The 17,334-nt window shown below is 37.2% G+C and overlaps 1 protein-coding gene across 1 annotated transcript; it reads right to left on the bottom strand.

Moving 5' to 3' along the window:
• Positions 1–1,440: 1,440 nt before the first annotated feature.
• On the bottom strand, positions 1,441–16,322 carry LOC115215063 (C-factor-like). Its single transcript, XM_029784214.2, has 6 exons — positions 15,945–16,322; positions 11,794–11,845; positions 9,643–9,830; positions 8,327–8,482; positions 4,177–5,243; positions 1,441–2,974 (listed from the first exon to the last, which is right to left on the bottom strand). The coding sequence occupies exons 1-5, from the start codon at positions 16,080–16,082 to the stop codon at positions 5,022–5,024; spliced, it is 756 nt and encodes a 251-aa protein (XP_029640074.1). The 5' UTR covers positions 16,083–16,322; the 3' UTR covers positions 1,441–2,974; positions 4,177–5,021.
• Positions 16,323–17,334: the final 1,012 nt, after the last annotated feature.

The following is a 17,334-nucleotide window of genomic DNA, read 5'->3' as shown; positions in this document are numbered from 1 at the left end:
AATAAAAGAAAAACTCCCTGAGATAGTGGGTTGGTAAAAAATATTTTGTAAAGCTTACAAATTTTAAAAAGTTTAGATGATGTGTCAAAGTAAGACGAGAACCTATAGCACAGTGAGACATTCAATAGTTCACCGTAAAGGATATTCTCCTTCTAAAAAATGTTCTTTTCAATGTTTTATTGTTAAAGAACAACTAATAATTAAAAATGACTCAAGGTAGTTTGTAGATTAAAAAATATTTTAAAAAGTTTACAAATTTAGATAAGTTTAAATGACATTTTGAAGCAAGAATTTTGATGGTTTCATTAAAAGCCCTTCACTAAAGAGAAAAAAGATGTTCAATATGAAAAATAGCAATGAAAACATTTGTAAACACTTTGTAACGAATCTCCAGCTGAATGAAAAAAGAGTTGGTTCTGAAACAGGGGTGAAGGAATGGTTTATCTGGAGCATAAGCTCTATGAATCATATCCAGATGTTCAACTACAAGGGAATCTTCATGTGATCATTCAACCTACCAGAAATAGCAACCAAAACTTTCTCATACTACAAATTACAATCTTTCAAATCGAAGTATAATGTAGTCCTTGATGTATGAAAAGGCAAGATGGTCACAGCTAGAATATCTTTGACCATAGATTTGTTAATAGAGAACTGATCTGGGGCTAAGGAACAACAATGATGGACCATCTGAGTGGAACAGGTCAATGGTAATCTAGGCTGCTTGGTGCTGAGGGCTCTTCTAGGAGACAACAGGTAACAATGTACTCCCACTCCTTTGAGTCATGGTTGGGTCATTGGCAACTAAACTGGCTCCCCTCTCAGTTCAGCTTGCTGGATTTTGGAGGAGGGTGTGAGGGCACCCATCAGAACTAAAAACAAAATCTGTTTATACAAGGGCACAGGAACACTATCCTTGGTGCTGATGTCTCTTCTTAGAGACAACAGGTAACCATGTACTCCCACTTCTCTCAGTCATGGTCAGGTTGTCTGTGGCTAAACTGGCTCCTTTCTTGGTTCAGCTTGCTGGATCTTGGAGGAGGGTGTGAGGACACCCATCAGAACTAAAAAACAAGGTCGGTACAAACAAGGGCACAGGAACACTGTCCTTGTCCCTTACCACACCAAACAAAGACCCCAATGGTGAATCAAGCAGAGGAAGCTACATCTCTAACCTCAACAACTGATCTTAGCAGAAGGGGCCAATATCAGATGGACTGGCTAGAAAGACACAACTTTAATGACATTGGAGCTAGCGGCATTCGATTGCAACCTGTCTTCTAGGCCTCGCATTTCAATTTAGATAGTGCCACGGCAGATGGATTTTGGGCCATAGTGCATGGAGATCTCCTGGGCAAGATCTCCATCCTACACAAACCCACACCATTGGCTAGTTTCTTTTTGATCCAACATTTTCTTTCCCTTTTTATTTATTTTTTCCCCCTATATAATCCCAATGGTGATGGGGTAAGAATGATGAGAGCAGGTTTGGTGAAACTAGAAGTTTTTAGTCCAGACCTGCATGTTGGTGGCAGATGCAAGATGTTCGCCTTCTTGGGACCTGGTGACAACCCAGGGACTCAGTCTTTACATCTGCAATTAGGCAGGCCTATTTGGGAACACTGAGCAGTTAATACCATGTTTGGTGGACTCGTGAAAAGGGTCTTTAAGAATAGAGATGTACACCACCTAATAAAACTGAGTGTCTATCAAGCGATTGTGATCTCCACTCTCCTCTACGGTTGTGAAATCTGGACTCTTTAACTAGAGCGATTTCATCAACAAAAGCTCCACTCTACTATGAACATTAAATGGAATGACAATGTGACCGATGTCTCTATTTTGGAGAGAACAAAAAGCAGCAGCATTGAGGCCATCATCCTGAAACATTGTCTGAGATGAGTTGGCCACGTAGCAAGAATGAAAAAGACCAGGCTGCCTCATCAAATTTTATATGGTGAACTTTCCACTGGAGGAATACTCCATGGCTGTCCCCTCCAGCAATACAAGAACCAGCTGAAGCAAAGCCTAAAACTGACTGGAATCGATCCCAAAGCCTGGAACACTGAAGTTCAGGACAGGCCCGGCTGGCATAATAAATCTTTTCCAGAAGAATTTATTACAAATTGCATGACTGATTCTGCAGCTGTCATGAACCCAGAAAAGATAGACCAGTATAAGAATTTAAGCTCATCTCACCATATTACTGTTAGATGGAAGGAAGATATTGCATGAAACATTCAGTCACAGTTAAAAAATAATATCCAAAAATTTATTTTTGTTGTTTTTTTTTATTTTAGTGGAACATGATGAGAGTTATGATGTCAGAGATACAGCATAATAATTTCATTTGTGGCATAATGAACGTTTTATGAACAGATGGAAAAGATAGCAGCAAAACAAACAAAGTAAGGCACAATAAAAAGAGATTTTCTTGGAGGAGTTGAACAGTAAGTAAAAAAGTTGGGCTTAAAATGGTAAAAACTGATAAATGTAACAGATAGGCCACCCACCCACTCCCAAGACTTACCAGAAAATATAAAGGGCTATTGTAAAGAATCCAAGATAAGGGTAATGAATTGAGTGCTGAACATAAAATAATTCTCTAGTATTACATTTAAACATCAAGAATCCCAATGTGAAAAAAATTTAAAGCTTTATGTAGACATGGTAAAATATATTGTGAATCATATTAGAAAGCAAGTTTTAAATTACTGGCAGTTTGTGAATTTTTTTGCAAGAACAGCAAGCAGAATACATGGATGTTTTCGGCTCTACACCACACAAATGACACAGGTTAAGTTGAAGATGAATTTACAACATTGGACGGAATTTGAAAAATGACATTAAACTATTTTTAGAAATGAAATAAAAATCATCTGACTTATTGCAGCTATATGATAAAAATTGGATATCAAATTTTACATTTGCTGTATTTGAATGGACTTAATAAAAACTTGTAAAGTAAAAGACACTTTGCATATGATATGAAGGTATTTATGGACACACAACTATTGTTTTTCTAATACAGGTGTGACTGTGTAGTAAGAAGCTTGCTTCCCAACTACATGGTTCCAAGTTCAGTCCCACTCTGTGGCACCTTGGACAAGTGCCTTCTATAATAGTCTCAGGCTGACCAAAGCCTTATGAGTGGATTTGGTAGGGAGAAACTGAAAGAAGCCTATTGTGTATATGTATAAATATATAATATATATATATATCAGTGGGTGTGTGTCTTTGAGTCTGTGTTTGTTCCCCACCACTGCTTGACAACCGGTGTTGGTGTGTTTATGTACCCGTAACTTAGCAGTTTGGTCAGAGAGATTGATAGAATAAGTATCAGGCTTAAAAAAAAGTAGTAGAGTCAATTCATTCAACTAAAATCTCTTCAAGGTGGTGCCCCAGCATGGCCACAGTCTAATGACTGAAACAAGTAAAAAAAATAAAACTTTACATCAAAGTTTAGCTTGCAATAAAAAGCTTAACAATTACAATTCCCAATTAATAAATCTTCGTGCCAAATTTTCTAGTAAATTCAATTTTTCCAAAATGATAAAAAGTGAATTATTTTTAATATAATTTCTATTTTGCATTTGTTTTCAGTGAAGCTCCAGATAAGTATCAATTTGATCACAATGATCTTCAGACTGATATGCAGCTTTTTGATTTTTTAAGGTCAATTCTGATTTTGAAATTTTATGCTTCTCTTAGTGATGAAAAATATTTTAAAACCTAAAGGAGTTTGCTAAAAAAATATCTTGTTTTCTTAAGTTCAGCTTACATTTATGAGCAAACACTGTCAATCGTGTAACAAGTCAAGGCTAAGAAGTATGATGACTGATAAGCATCTGTTTGTTGTGTTGACCTTTGCTGCTTCTGATCTTATCCCTGATTTTGATGATCTTATCTCGTTAAATATCCAAATAGCAATCCAGTCATACTGAAGTTTGTAATTATTTGTAATTCTCTCTCTCTCTCTGCCTTTCTTGTTCATCATCATCATTTAACGTCTGCTTTCCATGCTAGCATGGGTTGGACGGTTTGACTGGGGTCTGGGAAGCCAGAAGGCTGCACCAGGCTCCAATCTGATCTGGCAGAGTTTCTACAGCTGGATGCCCTTCCTAACACCAAAATATATCATTTTATTAGAATAGCCATTATACTTAATGTAAATACCTTGTGTAAAACGGAATTTGTCATGGTATTCATCTGGAAACAATATCTCTTATGCTTGTGCTGTATTTACAAACACAAAATATATTGGTGTATTTTGTGTTTTTAAACACAGCACGTTTGTAAGAGATATTATCCCCTGGAGAATACTGCAATAAACTTGCTTTTTAGCATGGCTGTATGGTAAGAAGCTTGCTTCTAAATCACATAGTTTCATATTTCAGTCCCGACCACCACTGCTTGACAACCAGTGCTGGTGTGTTTATGTCTCTGTAACTTAGTGGTTCGGCAAAAGAGACTGATAGAAAAAGTACCAGGCTTATAAACAGTAAGTACTGGGGTTGATACATTCAACTAAAAATTCTTCATGGCCACAATCTAATGATTGAAACAAGTAAAAGATAAACAAATGGCTATTTTAATCTAATTCTGCATCTGTTGTGTGTAACACATTTTATTAGAATTCTAATTCATATTGAACTCATCTATATGTCATATTAGAATGAGATAAAATTATAAAATTTTATAAAAACATACAAAAAATTGGTTGAATCCATAGCTACAATTTTACATAATGTGGACCCCAAAAACATTTTAACATAGTGTCTATTTGGTCCAACATATATGCCGTGTAGAATGTGGGAAAATATTCTCTAAAGTTTATAAATCAGAGTTACTTTTAACAATTACATGATTATAAAAAAAGTTGAAATTGATAATACCTGCCAAAATCAAAAATATTTTATAAAAATTGGCTACATAAGATTAGATTTTCCAAACATGCAAATCTAACCTGTTAATGAAAATTATTGCCCACTCCTATTCTGTGCAGTTCTATTCAAACCTTACTAAGGAATGACAGATCCTTGGTAGTCAATAAGAAAACCAGCATTGCTCTCATTTAATGTTGACAGAGTATTCAGTGATTGTTTCACACTTGATTCTGGGGTCAAAGCAGCAGTTTTACCTCCCATATCAGTTTGTACCCATCCTGGGTGAAGAGCCACAGCAAGCACATTGTGAGGTTTTAAGTGGATTCCAAAATCCTTGGTAATCATATTTAAAGCAGCCTGAAACAAATAAAAATAAAAGTGATGTTTTGAAAACAATGTCTATTCTTTTGTTTATTTTAAACATAGTTTTTTTGATACTTCATTATATTTTTTACAAGGCTGTTGACGTCATTTAACCCTAGGTCAGCCCTGACAGAGTAGACTTATGATCAGCTATGACCATCCTATCCTTTTGGCTATCTGTAATGTATCCTTATCTGTTCAAGATGGTAAATCTAATTTGAGGGAGATTTAAATATTATTCCAAACAGATCAAGCAGCTTTGTAAAGGCTCCTTTACTGGCTTATTTTTATTAAATAGACTGTAAAGGAAGTATAATGCTCCTAGCCATTTTATGCATTCCAAAGTCTGAACATAGGCGTAATATATATATGATTAATATTAAATTTGAATAGTTAAAGTTTTGTAGGTGGAGTAGAAAATCAAGTGGGAAGTGGTTATGACGAAGAATGCATGATGGTCAATGAGTTAGACATCCTACCACCTTATCTACAAAAGGCTATTGTTTGGAATTCAGCCTAAAAGGATTTCACTATAAGCATATCACAAAGTATCTGCACAAAAAAGTTATTCATGGTGTTCAAGGAGACAGGAGTTTCATCTGTCATCGTCGCCACCACCGCTGTCATCATTGTTTAACATCCGTTTTCCATGCTGGTATGGAGTGGATGGTTTGACTAAGGTCTGGAAAGCCAGCGGCAGCTCCAATCTGATCTGGCAATGTTTCTACAGCTGGATGCACATCCTAACGCCAACCACTCTGAGAGTGTAGTGGGTGTTTTTTACGTGCCACCGGCAGAGGAGCCAGTCAGGTGGGCCTGGCATTGATCACATTCAGATAGTGCTTTTTACGTGCCACCAGCATGGGGGCCAGTCAGAGGGTACTGACATCAGCCAAATTCAGATGGTGCTTTCTATGTGCCACCAGCACAAGAGTCAGTCAGGGAGTACTGGCATCAACCACATTAAGATGGTGTTTTTTAAGTGCCACCGGCACAGGAGCCAGTTAGGCAGACTTGGCATCGACCATGTTTGGATGGTGCTTTTTATGTGCCACTAGCACGGGAGCCTGTCAGGGGGCACTGGCCACAGCTACGATATTGGTTTTACTTGACTCAACAGCTCTTCCCAAGCATATCATATTGCCTGACACATCATGGGTACTCTTAACTGGGCCAGACAAGCGTGGCTGCCATTTCACTTTAGTTGCTGAGTCTTCTCAAGCACAGCATATTTCCAAATGTCTCGGCCTCCTGTCATTGCCTCTGTGATGCTCAATGTTCGAGGGTCGTGCTTCACAACCTTACCCCATGCTTTCCTGGGTCTACCTCTTCCACAGTTAGGGAGTGGCACTTCCTCACATAGCTGTCCTCATCCATACGTAACACATGACCATACCAGCACAGTTGTGTCTCTTGCACACCGCATCTGATGCTTCTTATGCCCAACTTTTCTCTCATGGCGCTTACACTCTGTTTTGTATGCACACTGACATTACACATCCAGCGGATCATACTAGCTTCATTTCTTTCAAGTCTATGTATTGCCTCAGCAGTCATGGCCATGTTTCACTGCCGCATAGCATGGCAGTTTGCACACATGCATCATACAGTCTACCTTTCATCCTGAGTGAGAGGCCCTTAGTTGTCAGCAGAGGTAGGAGCTCCCTGAACTTTGCCCAGGCTATTCTTATTCTAGCTGCTACACTCTCAGAGCATCCACCCCCACTACAGACTTGGTCGCCTAGATAGCAGAAGCAATTAACTACTTCTAGTTTCTCCCTCTGGCTTGTGATGGAATCTGTTTTCTGTACATCTTCAGTATTTATTGCCCCTGTGCATCTGCCACACACAAAAACTATTTTCCCAGTTAACCTTCCTTTGATATTGCTGCACCTTTTATGTATCCATAGCTTATACCGAGTACATCGTATGGAGTTTCTGCCCATTCCTTTTCTACATATCAAGCAGGGCCATCTTGAAGGGGATTGTGATTTGACAGCCTTCCTACTTACTAAGACTTTAGTTTTTGCTAAGACCTTGGTTCACATTCTGTTTTTTTTGCTCAAGCGTAATGTACTTGGATATATGCAAAGCACATAAGAAATAAGGTGTGACAAACATCTCTACAAGCTCAGTCAGAATTGATGCAAGGGCTAAACAAGCAAATACTCAATGACAGGTGAGAAGTAGGGAGAAAGGTACTGTAAAACCAGAGAAATGACCCAAATGCTTGCAACATAGTGGATTCTACTAAAGTCACCCAAGTATCAGTTATGGGTATTAAACTAGGTAACATAGATTAAGTCTACACCTAAATAAGCCATGACAAGGGAGTAAGAAAAAATATGAGGCATCCCTTACAACATTCTTACAGTTCCATCAATCCAATTCCATAGATTGGTACTTTTTTTTATTTTCCCTCAAAAGGATGAAAGGCAAAGCTAATCTTGGTGGGATCCGAACTCAGTGTACCAAATGTCAGAACAAATACCACAAGGCATTTTATTTGACGCTTTAACAACTCATCTCTTATGTGATTTGACTGAACTAAAATTTAGGGTCATTTATTTGATCTTCAGTTTTGTTGATTTTTGTGCCAAGAGCACCATCTGAGCGTGATCGTCGCCAGAGCAGCCAACTGGCTTCCATGCAGGTGGCACGTAAAAGGGCACCATTTGAGCGTGATCGTTACCAACATCGCCTTACTGGCACCTATGCTGGTGGCATGTGTAAAAAGATTTGAGCGAGGTCGTTGCCAGTACCGCCTGACTGGCCCCCGTGCCGGTGGTACGTAAAAAGCACCCACTATACTCTCAGAGTGGTTGGCGTTAGGAAGGGCATCCAGCTGTAGAAACTCTGCCAAATCAAGATTGGAGCCTGGTGCAGCCATCTGGTTCGCCAGCCCTCAGTTAAAATCGTCCAGCCCATGCTAGCATGGAAAGCTGACGCTAAACGATGATGATGATGATGAATGGTTTTTATATCCCGGCATAAATTAGAAATGCAGCTTCTTCTTGTATTCTCATAGAAGGAAGAATAGATGACAGTTGAAAAATGCAAGAAATTTTAACACTTACCTTTGAAGAAGAATATTCATAGAAAAATGCTTTTTCTCGAGTAGCAGTAACAGATCCTAATATGCTACTGATATTCACAACTGCAGCACGATTACAAGACAAATTTGTAGAAGGGTTCTCCTTTGCAGCTGCTGCCTTCAGTAAAGGGAAAAATATCTGAAGATATAAAAAAAAAATTTCAGCAAAGGAAAATTTGTACATTTTATTTACTGAGAAATTAAAAAAAATACAAATCAGGAAACAGAGAAAACAACATCAAATGATATTGTTCTCTCTATTATATTTGCTGTTGATAGAAAATAAGACCGAAATAATCATCATCATTTAACATCTAAATGTTCAAGCTTGCATGCATCAGATGGAGTACATTGAGGCAAATAGATAAACAGAGGCAAAGGGAAAAAGAAACAAGAAAAACTTTAAAATGTCTGAAGATAAATAAAGTCAGCATCAAATCAGTGATGCCAAATAGGCAGCATCAAAATGGTTGCGCCAAAACAGCTCATACCCTCCTCAAAAATATTGGTTTCAAATTTTGGCACAAGGCCAGCAAGCGTGGGGGTAGGTGTTGGTATAAGTTGATTATATCAGGCGCAGGAGTGGCTGTGTGGTAAGTAGCTTGCTTACCAACCACATGGTTCCGGGTTCAGTCCTACTACGTGGCATCTTGGGCAAGTGTCTTTTGCTATAGCCCCGGGCCGACCAATGCCTTGTGAGTGGATTTGGTAGACGGAAACTGAAAGAAGCCCGTCGTATATATGTATATGTTTGTGTTTGTCCCCCCAACATCACTTGACAACCAATGCTGGTGTGGTTACGTCCCCATAACTTAGTGGTTTGGCAAAAGAGACCAATAGAATAAGTACTGGGCTTACAAAGAATAAGTCCTGGAGTCGATCTGCTCGACTAAAGGCGGTGCTCCAGCATGGCCACAATCAAATGACTGAAATAAGTAAAAGAGAGTAAAAGAGATATCAACTCCAGTGCTCAACTGGTACTTGTTTTACTGACCTCAAAAGGATGAAAGGCAAAGTCAACCTTGGTGGAATTTGAACTCAGAATGTAATGAAACACTACTAAGCATTTTGCCCAGAGAGCTAATGGCACCACCAGTTGGTGTGTTTACATCCCTGTAACTTAATGGTTTGGCAAAAGAGATCAATAAAATAAGTACCAGGCTTAAAAAACAAAAGAAAAATAAGTACTGGGGTTGACTCATTCGACCAAAAATTCTTCAAGGCAGTGCCGCAGTATGGCCACAGTCTAAAGACAGAAGCAAATAAAAGATAAAAGAAGGGAACAAAAAATCAACTTACCCTAGTCAAAACACTTGGAGCAACAGCATTGGTTTTGAAGGCTTCCATCATAGAATCAAAGTTGAGTTTTTCAAAAGTAACACTCAATTTCAAACCAGCATTGTTAATCAATAAGTTTAACCCATTGTCTTCTACTTCATTTTCAACTGCTTCTTTAGCTTTTATTATAGAAGCTTCATTACAGATATCTGAAATAAAAAAAAAAATTTTTAATTAAAATATTTTCTGTAATCTCTATATATATATAAAGCTGAAGTTGTCTGTGTATGGCAGGTTTGGTAGCCTTCAACTAACACTATCTCCTCCGAGACCCTACAGCGCAAGTTGACCAAAATTGAGAGCATGATAGAAGAAGGCTTGCTCTTCCTTCCGTAGAAGAAAAAAATTCAAATTGGACCATGTTAACACCAAAAATTATTTACATCAAAAGGTGCTTTTTTTCTATGAAAATCCCTATTTTTTATGATTTTTTGACTGCTGTGTTGCCATTTTTCAGTGTATTGCAACCAGAAAAATGTTCACTTAAAGAGAATAACAAGCTACATAATGCAAAAGTTTTACTTTTCAAAAATTCCAATTCCCGAGCAACGCCGGGCGATACTGCTAGTGATTCTTCTAAATTTCAATGAGACAATCTCTTAAAGTGTCTTACAGAGTTATTTCAAAGATTTTCAATCACATCTTGTTAAGTAGAGAGTTTTATCTGATGGAATTGGATATATGGGCACTGCTTAGTTCTGTGTCAATTCTGAGCAAGCAGATATCTATGATCAAAGACATTCTAGCTGTGACCATTGTGTCTTTTATGAGGCATGTAAGACTGTATTACTTAACGTTTCCTTTCCATCATCATATCATTTAGTGTCTCTTTTCCATGTTGGCATGGGTTAGATGGTTTGACCGAGACTGGTTAAATTGTAAGGCTACACCAGGTTCCAATCTGATTTGGCATAGTTTCTACAGCTGGATGCCCTTCTTAACACCAACCACTCCAAGAGTGTAATGGGTGATTTTTAAGTCCCTTATTTATGAAAATTTGCATGGTGATTTGACAAAGATTTGGTTGCTTTTCCAGTAGTTTGAGGAATAACATAAAATGATATTGGGTAACTAAGGCTGCAGCTTCGCTCTAAGTTAGTTCTGACTGAGCAAGTATATGATTGGAAAGTTATTACCAATATTCCATATAACAGGACCTAAATTCTCCAACATATTCTTCATTTAAGATGGCATTTGAGGGTAATTTGATTGCAATTTCATGCTAAACTTATTTTTGTTAACTTTATATTTCAATCTCTAACACATTAGACTATCTTGTACCCTATTTTGTGGGAAGATTTCCAGGAAACAGACATATCCACAAAGTGAATGGGTCATGGCTGTAGTTTTTGATTGCAGTGCACAAGTATAGGCATAGTCAACTGGCTTCACTCACTAAAAGGATAGGGTTAATGCAATCATGACATGTTCATCCATCTATCCATTTTCACTGCCCAGTATCCTTAGCAAGATTGTAAGGGTAGAGTTCACGAGGACCCCATCCCTAGGGTCCTTTCAGAAGCATCTATTATTATATTTTCCCACTGGATTCTTCTTTGACTGAAGAGGGCTACATTAGAGCAGGAGTCAGCTTTATGCCAGATGATGAAGGATTAAAAGTATTCTATATTGTGTTGTTGTAAGCAAAAACTTTGCCCTGATCAAGCATACCCATCCAGTACCAGCTTAAGGCATGGGTACCCCATGATTCTAGGAGCCTAATGTACTATAGCTTTCTTTCAATAAGTAGATCTATAGGGCCTAATACATTACTTTGCTTGGGAGCCTATAATACTATTAAAACAGACTGGGACCTATCATCAAAAGGTTTTCCAGCCACATTCCAACTTTTATTTCTTTTCAGATAGTGCACCTAGGTCTAAATTATCATTTTTCTTTTTCCTTTTTTTTTTTAGACAGTAGTGTATAATTTGAACCAGATTTGGGTAATTGTTTTTTTTATAATTAGGTAGATTGGGTTAATAACAATTCAATACAGCAGAGTATACAAACCTTGATATTTTCATTAGCAATGTGATATCTTATCAACAAAAGATAAATTGCAATTTTGATGGAATTAATAGTAAGGAAAGGTAAAAAATGAAATCTTACCTAAAGGAACAATACGTAGGTTTGAATTATCCTTTTTTAATGACTGCAAATCCTGAAAATGGAAAACAAAATAACAGCATTACTATTGCTGATAATATATATCATTAACAATTAATTAACATAACAGACTAGGGTGGTGGTAGAAATTTAGAAAATTCTTTGTTTCATGCTTCTACACTTACAGATATTAATAGACATGCATGGCTGTGTAATTGAAGAAGTTCATCTCAAAATCTCATGGTTCCAAGTGTAACTTCTACAATAACTGCAGGTTAACCTAACCTTTGAATGATAGTGAACACAAAAGAAACTATGGTCCAAGAAAAATCCATTTCATACAATAAAAACAAGTTTTTGTTTTTTTTATATCAATCCTGTAGTTTGCTCATACAAATTTTATTTGCAATTTACAATTCCTTTACTGACTCTAAAAAGATGAAAAGTAAAGTCAACTTTGGTAGGATTTGAACTCAGAATGTAAAGATCTGTAAAAAATACTGCAAGGTAATTTGTCCAGTACACTAAGGATTCAGCCAATCCACTGCTCTTTAATAATAATCCTTTCTACTATAGGCACAAGGCCTGAAATTTGTGGGAATTGGGTAAGTTGATCACATCAACCCCAGTGTTCAATTGATACTTATTTCATCAACCCCAAAAAGATGAAAGGTATAGTAGACCATGGCAGAATTTGAACTCAGAATGTAAAGGCAGACAAAATACCTATTTCTTTACTGCCCACAAGGGGCTACACACAGAGGGGACAAAAAAAAAACAACAGACAAACGGATTAAGTTGATTATATCGACCTCAGTGCATAACTGGTATTTAATTTATCGACCCCGAAAGGATGAAAGGCAAAGTTGACCTCGGCGGAATTTGAACTCAGAATGTAGTGGCAGACGAAATACCGGAAAGAATTTCGCCCGGCATGCTAACATTTGTGCCAGCTTACCACCTTAAAGACAGACAAAATACCACTAAGCATTTCGACCAGTGGCTAACAATTCTGCCAACTCACCGCACTTATTATCATAATAATAATCACTTCCAATTTAGGCACAAGGCCAACTTGTTTTGAGGGGAGGGAAGATCCAAACATCAATCCCAGTACATGACTGGTACTTTATTTTATCAACCTTGAAAAGATGGAAAGCAAAATGACCTAGGCAGGATTTGAACTCAGAATATAAAGAGCCAGAACAAATACTATAAAGCATTTTTCTCAATGCTCTAACGATTCAGCTAACTTACTACCAATATTAAAATGTGCCTTTCGCATGTTTGAAATACAACTTAAGCAATCTTGGATGTTGATTGATTCCCCACAACACTACCATACAATACACAGTATGAAATCTGTGCAATCATGATCTCTCACACAGATGCAACTCCCAGCAAATTCCTTTCTTCAGCTGCTAACCCCTAAACTGCCCCTTTCTTCTTGTTTTTAGACAGCATTCACTCAGGGTGGGTTGAGCTGGCTTCATTCATCCTCAATGCTGCATCTCTCACAAACGCCGACCAGACCTGGCGATTTGAGGCTAATGACGTGATCTCCAACCAATCCTTATTCCAGCGGCGAACGCTGTAGATATGGGTGCCTAGGTTGGGTTCCAGATCAGTCTTGACTGTCCTCAGCCAGGTTTTTCGTTGTCCACCACATCGCTTTCGCCAACCCTGAAGGGGAGCTGGGGCAATTGCTTCGTAGATGAATTCTCACTACATCTAATCCTCTAAAGAACCTTCCAAAGACTTACCTGCAGAATACTGTGCAGGGCTCCTTACTAGAACTATAACTCAAGCAGTTCTTACAGGAGCTACAACTCTCTGGGGCATCCCACCACCAACAACAACCTTTATTTTTCCTTTGGATATGCAAATGTTAAAACTGAATGCAAGTCTCATCGATCTAAGGAGTAGGAAGTAAGCAATAGTTATAGGCACAGCCATCTGCTAACTTATACAAAATATTGAGTAGAATCTACATCGCTAGTGTCAAGTACTCGCCAATACATTTAGCTTATTGTTTAGCTCCGTTCAAGCAGAACTGCAATCAATGATACCGTAGCTGTGAATATATTTTTTCGTTCTGGTCTGGTCTAGGAGAATGGCAGTGTGCCTCACAATCACAGGCATTCAAAAGATCCACTACTGTTAACGTTGTTCTAAAACGGTTGCATGGCGACAGCTGCAGGCGGAAAAAAAAAAAAAAAAAAAAAAAAGCGTAAGGAGAAAATTCAAAAGCTGCTGATATTTTGGGAAAGAAGTACTAGGCAGAGGGGTTGAAGCCTGACCTGAGGATGAGAAGTGAACTAGGAATGCCGGAGTAGAGGTGATAGAGACAAGCCTGGTTCGAAGAGTGGAGGCTACTGTAATGGTAGTACAAAAAACCAGACACACAATACCACATTCGTGGACCAAAGGTCGGAATGTGATACCAACTGAATTAAGTGTATTACCAAAGAACTGAGTCGAAACAATTTCCTATTTTAACGTTGAAAATTATTTGTGTCAGTATTTGGCAAAATAATCATGACAATATATTTGAAAACTATATTGTAAGGGTTAAGGAACAATATCCGTTGTAACTACTTTTGCTAACAATTTTTAAATATAATCTTTGAAATATATCATATAATCGTGGGATAATTAAAATATTATTTTTAATTTGTTTAAAACTTGTGTACCATTCTCTACATAAAAATTTAAAAGTTAATAACTTTTTTTATTACACTGCTAATTTAGTTAATTTTTTTTCAGGCGAAGGTAAAGGATACGGTGTTTAAGGTTAGGGTTCCGCCGAAAACGGATGGTGTGGGTATTCTTTACCTCCACCAATTTTTTTTATATGTAACCTATATTTTGTATATATTTTAAATGATATCTTGTAATTTTATTGGTGCAAATAATTTACAACGTTAAAATAGGACATTACCCAGAGTTGATTCATTAATGGACTTCTACAGTTTAGGTAAATAAACATTTGATCTTAAGTCTTAGGGAGGTCGAACCGTGGCTATAGATAGGACACTTGCCACAGGTGTTGCGTAATCGGATACAGCCTGAGTCTTGAATTTACGAAGCGAACTTCTTAAGAATGACACGGCTATCACTGTGTTATGCGAATACTGTATACACGCAAGGCAGCGAGCTGACAGAAACGTTAGCACGCCGGGCGAAATGAGAAGCCGTATTTCGTCTGCTGTTACGTTCTGAGTTCAAATTTCGCCGAGGTCGACATTGCATTTCATCCTTTCGGTCGATAAATTAAGAACCAGTTACGCACTGGGGTCGATGTAATCGACTTAATCCGTTTGTCCCTTCTATGTTTAGCCCCTTGTGGGTAGTAAAGAAATGGGTATTTCGTCTGTCTTTACGTTCTGAGTTCATATTCCACCGAAAAGACTATCTGTATACATGTATGAAAGAAATCTTCCTAAAAATTGGATCTGGTGTGCCAAATCGAAAAATTCTGAAATAAATACGCACACACGTATATATATATATATATATATATATATATATATATATATACACACACACAGTTTTTCGGTGCTTCGACCAGTTAAACTTGTTACAGTCATAATAACTACAATTTGGTGCCTTCCTTCCTCGAAATTGTTTTCTCCTTAACAACACTTTTTTTAATGAAATTTTTCCGAAGCACATTTCGAATGTGTTAATAATGGTTATGTTGATGAAATTTAAAAAGAAAAAAGAAAATTTCATCAAGAAAAAGTTAAATTGCTCTTGGCATTACATACAATCCATCGAACGGAATCCCAGATACCGTTACCTAAATTAACGTACAAGACTCGGATCTAACTGTGATAACAGTAGAGGACATTTCCAAAGTGTCGCGTGAACACACGAGCGTACCTAACACACACACTGATATAAACAAACTGGTTTCGCTGGTGCAAATACAATTTCTTGGGAAAAACTGCTATCTAGGAGAAATAATGATATGGTACTAGTATCGTATAGTACCTAATGATATATGATATCAGTTTTATTTACATTGCATATTTATTTGATAATGTAGAGAGCAATATATTATCGTTAGACATGTAAAATGCACATGTACGAAAACGTACCGAATAAGTTATTATTTTCGAAAAGAAAAAAAAACAAACAGGTTTATTTACCTCGGCCTTTTCTGGATTACGACAAGTTGCAAATACATAGCGAGGAGGCGTGGGTAACCTTAAAAGTTGCTTCACGAATTCAAGACCTATTCCGCGACTACTACCAGTGATTAAAACAGACTTCACGTTTAAAACCATCGTTAAAGATAATGAAAATTATACACGTTTTTAATCGTAAGTTATCTGCGAGGATCTCTGGCATTCACCGACTTCTCTAAGATAAAGTAAGAGCAGTGTCAATACCACGCGTAAATATACACACGAGTATCAAGGACTTTAAAAATCTTGCTGCGGGATAGGTGTTGTTTACATTCTCTTTTGTTTGCAAATAAATGATCCCTAAATAAATTAGTTTTAATTCTTACAATAAAATCAGTTAAATATTATTATTTAATATGCAGCAACGAAATTAAGACTTGCACTGCTTCGAGACTACTCTTATCAGCTATATTATATTTTTATAGTGGACCTTTCATTTGGTGATATATTCCACAGCTAGGTACTAATCATCTTGACAGTGTTTCACTGTAGCAGCCAGTGAACAAATTGGCAAAACTTCTGCCCACCACCATCACCACCCCCCCAAGACCACCCTTAAATTTATTATTTATTATTTATTTTTTTCGGCTACGGGGAATACGAATCTGCAAAAAAATTGGCAAAAATCGGCATTTCCAAATTAGCCCCCCCACATCATCCATTTCCTTGATTTTTTGTTTTTTACTTTTTTCAGAAATTTTTTTTCCCGAAATATGCGGAAAAATATGGAGATTATGATTGTGAAAAAAAATCCAAAAATTTTTTTAAGAATATTTTTTTTTTCCTAAATATGCAGAAAAATACGGACATAATGACTCGGACAAAGATTTCAAAACATTTCTGTAGTTACGGTTAGGGTTTTAGGGTTAGGGTTAGAGTTAGGGTTTTAGGGTTAAGGGTTAGGGTTAGTGTTGGGGAAAAAGTCAAAATTGATGGTGAAGGGGGTAAAATTTAACAATGCCGATTTTTGGCAATTTTCCGGAACCTCCGTATCCGAAAACAGGAGATTTGGGTGGGGGTAAATAAAATAAACAAATTTGGGAGAAAATGCAGGGGGGAGGGGCGAAAGTCTTTCCTTAACTTTATATGGAATACGCAAAAGTTATATAATAGCCCTTCTCCTCTTATAAAAACTTATTAGGTATTTATTTTATGAAGTGTCTTGTTCAAGGGCGCAAGTATTTTATTCCACTCAAAATTTCAAAGTCAAAAAATTTTTATCGTTATTCTTTAAAGTGAGCTCTTTCCTAGCGAAAGCGAATAAAAGCTGGAACTTAGTAAAATTCGCCAATTCATTTACTTTTCTTTCTGAAAATGTCTTAAGTTACTGTTTCTAATGTAGATCATGAGT

This window comes from Octopus sinensis, linkage group LG1 (genome assembly GCF_006345805.1).
Source record: "Octopus sinensis linkage group LG1, ASM634580v1, whole genome shotgun sequence".
NCBI lineage: Eukaryota > Metazoa > Mollusca > Cephalopoda > Octopoda > Octopodidae > Octopus > Octopus sinensis.
Note: the sequence above shows the minus strand (reverse complement) of the source record. Positions and strands in the feature narration are given on the sequence as shown.